Below are 2972 nucleotides of genomic sequence, written 5' to 3'. Positions count from 1 at the left end.
TAGCTGTCGAAACTCTTCTGTTTCAAATTTTTTTTTTTTTTTTGATAATTTGATTTTATTTTTATTTTTTGTTGTCCAAAAACACTTAGAATATGTTTTTTATGTTACATTGCAATAGATTTGGGGTTAATTTCACAAAAAAAAAATTTGCAATTTATGAAAAACAAAAAATTGAAACAGACTTAATTCGACAGCTAGCTGTCGAAACTCTTCTGTTTCAATTTTTTTTTTGATCATTTGAATTTTTTATTTTTTTTGTCCAAAAACACTTAGAATATGTTTTTTTATGTTACATTGCAATAGATTTGGGGTTAATTTTACAAAAAAAAAAAAAAATTGCAATTTATCAAAAAAAATTAAAAAATCAAAAAATTAAAAATAAAACACAACACTTAATAACATTGAAACTATCACCAGTAACTTTACATAGTTTTGTTCGGAGAACTATCACCATTGTCCGATATAGTAATAATCTCGAAACTCTCTCGCATGGCAACATTTTGACCTATTAGTTCTCGGAATGTTGTAATCCGACCATCCATTTCTGCAGGCTTCGAACCATCAGCTTTAGGATCATGGCATCGGTACCAATAATCGGTGATAGGAGGTATTGGACAATTGTTGTTCAAGACAACATGCACGAAGTGACAGTTGTCGATGAATGCCATTCCGTGCTCTTGTCTCTCTCTGAAAAGCATCGGATCGCTCGATAGAGGAAGGAACGTGAGACACTGATACTTGGATAAGTAGACAAGCACAATATTGTATGTTGAAGCAATTACATGACCCATATTTGGAAAAGACATCCAATGGTCACGAGTGGCAGGAACATCCCAGTCACTCACAATAGTTTGCATGCTTCTAACGGTTTCTTCGCCACGGTGCATGGCCGTGTAAATGGAAAAATTAGAAGTCAACTCCCGTAGCATGTCATCTCGTAATTCATCTTCTCCAAATCCCATCATAGAGGCAACTGCCCGAAATCCACAGTGGCCATCTGAACCGACATTGATGATTTCTAGAACATGCATACGAAAGCGTGGATGGATCGTCTCAATGTACTTATTCTTGCCGATCAAACCTGGTGGCAATTCCACATCTGCATCTTCAAATAATAGTTTGAACGACTCTTGCGTCAGTATAGTGTTTTTTCCTGACTCTTGAGTTGGTATAGTGTTAATAGAATCATTCGAGGGCACTGTTAATCTCTTCATTGTATATCAACGTTTTGAAAGTGTGTTCGTAAGTATTTTTACTTACTTCAAAAGAAGCTTTGATGTCATTGTGTTGTTCGACAATTTGGTTGTGGACTTTCGTATACAAATCCACAAAGGTGTCAGTTGAATTATGCACGTCCCTTTTCATTCGTCTGTGTGCCCCCTCCACCCTACTAGAAGTGTACGTTCCAAAATGAGTACACTTATTTGTCCACACCGATACAAGTCTCTCCTTGTACGGATCCAACCATGAATTAGCTACATATGCTATAGCCGGCGGATAACCAATAAATGTTCTTTTCATTGACTCCCAATCCTCATTGAACTCCTCTATAGTATTTCTTTCAATAAGAGCCGAAAAAGTCGACTGAAATTGCTTCCATTTGGTGATGTCCTTTGTGAACAGTTTCTTACAATTGGCCAATATATTCTTGTTCACATGCCACCGACACAGCAAGTGATGACTCGATGGATACATATTGGCCACTGCTTTCATTAAAGCCAAATCTCGATCTGTTACAATGCAATTAGGCCGAGGACAACTTGTCATGGCCTCCATCAAACAACGCAATGCCCATTCGAAATTTTCCGTCTTTTCGTGATCCAAGTATGCAAAGGCAATGGAGAACGTCATGTTGGTACAAGTAAAACCCACAATCTCAAGAAATGGGAGTCCGTAACGATTGGTCTTGTACGTGCAATCGATGACGAATACGTACGGATACGACTGTGCCAACTTAATGCATTTCGGGTGGATACACAACAAGTCGGTAATCGCATTCAACTCGTTGGATCTAGGGTACGAGAGGTATTCATCTTCTTTCAACTTGGCGAACAATAATTGCAATTGAGATCTCCCAGATAATTCATTGAAATTTAACTTAGAGATAGTATTGTAAACTGTCTTCATACCAGTTACATTAGACGGGTCATTTTCCTTCAATAATCTTAGAATTGCCCTTAGTTTCACCATTGTTTTCTTCAAAGTGTGAACAAGTGAAGTCTGCTCCTTTGATAATCTTCCAGAATAAGAGTGTCCGTGCAAGTTTTCAAACAAGTTGTGGTTGTGAATACCACTATAAACATCCAATTTCCACTCAGCCTTTTCATCATCCTTGTGTTCTTTTGTCCCCTTCAATTTAAACAGACAATTGTATTTCTTTGAACCGGTGCTCCTTTTTCCCGGTCTTTGATCATCTTCACCGGGTACCTTCTTGCCAGCATAAAGGCCCCCACGCTCACAACGAACAATCACATACGGTGTCCTACGTCCTCTATTTCCGTCACCCGCAATCATTAACACCATTCCAATTCTTTTACGTACTTCACGAACCCATGCCAATAAAGCTTCTTTTGTTGGAAATTTTTCTGACGTGGTAAATGAATGGGTGCAATCAATCTACACAAAAGTGGAGAAAATATTAGACAAGTAAATTTGCAACAGGAAAATAATCGACACCTAAGTGTCGAATTTGTCCCCTATTTTCGACACTTAAGTGTCGAAAACATAGGAAAAATTCGACACTTGGGTGTCGAAAATATGGGACCAGTTCGACACTTAAGTGTCGAAAATAGGAGACAAATTCGACACTTAGGTGTCGAAAATAATAGCAAAATTCGACGGGTAACTGTCGAATTTTACCTCTGTTTTCGACACTTAAGTGTCGAAAATGAGTATAATATCAATTATTATGTTGTTCGACACATACATGTCGAAAAATAAGCACATTTTCGACCTGTATGTGTCGAAAGTTG

The 2972-nt window shown here is 37.7% G+C and overlaps 1 protein-coding gene across 1 annotated transcript; it reads right to left on the bottom strand.

The window, feature by feature from the left end:
* Window positions 1–422: 422 nt before the first annotated feature.
* LOC105962307 (protein FAR1-RELATED SEQUENCE 5-like) lies at window positions 423–2523 on the bottom strand. The gene is made up of 2 exons (XM_088827296.1): window positions 1261–2523; window positions 423–1208 (listed from the first exon to the last, which is right to left on the bottom strand). The coding sequence occupies exons 1-2, from the start codon at window positions 2521–2523 to the stop codon at window positions 423–425; spliced, it is 2049 nt and encodes a 682-aa protein (XP_088683422.1).
* Window positions 2524–2972: the final 449 nt, after the last annotated feature.

Source organism: Erythranthe guttata, chromosome 12, assembly GCF_056151865.1.
Source record: "Erythranthe guttata isolate IM_541 chromosome 12, IM_541, whole genome shotgun sequence".
NCBI lineage: Eukaryota > Viridiplantae > Streptophyta > Magnoliopsida > Lamiales > Phrymaceae > Erythranthe > Erythranthe guttata.
The sequence above is the reverse complement of the archived record's forward strand: the minus strand, read 5'-3'. Positions and strand labels throughout refer to the sequence as shown.

Excerpts from the sequence above, each read along its gene's own strand:
- LOC105962307 (XM_088827296.1), bottom strand. The coding sequence starts at position 2,523 with ATGGTGTTAATGATTGCGGGTGACGGAAATAGAGGACGTAGGACACCG. Across the intron at positions 1,209-1,260 it reads ACATCAAAGCTTCTTTTGAA|AGATTAACAGTGCCCTCGAA; the intron begins GTAAGTAAAAAT and ends TATACAATGAAG.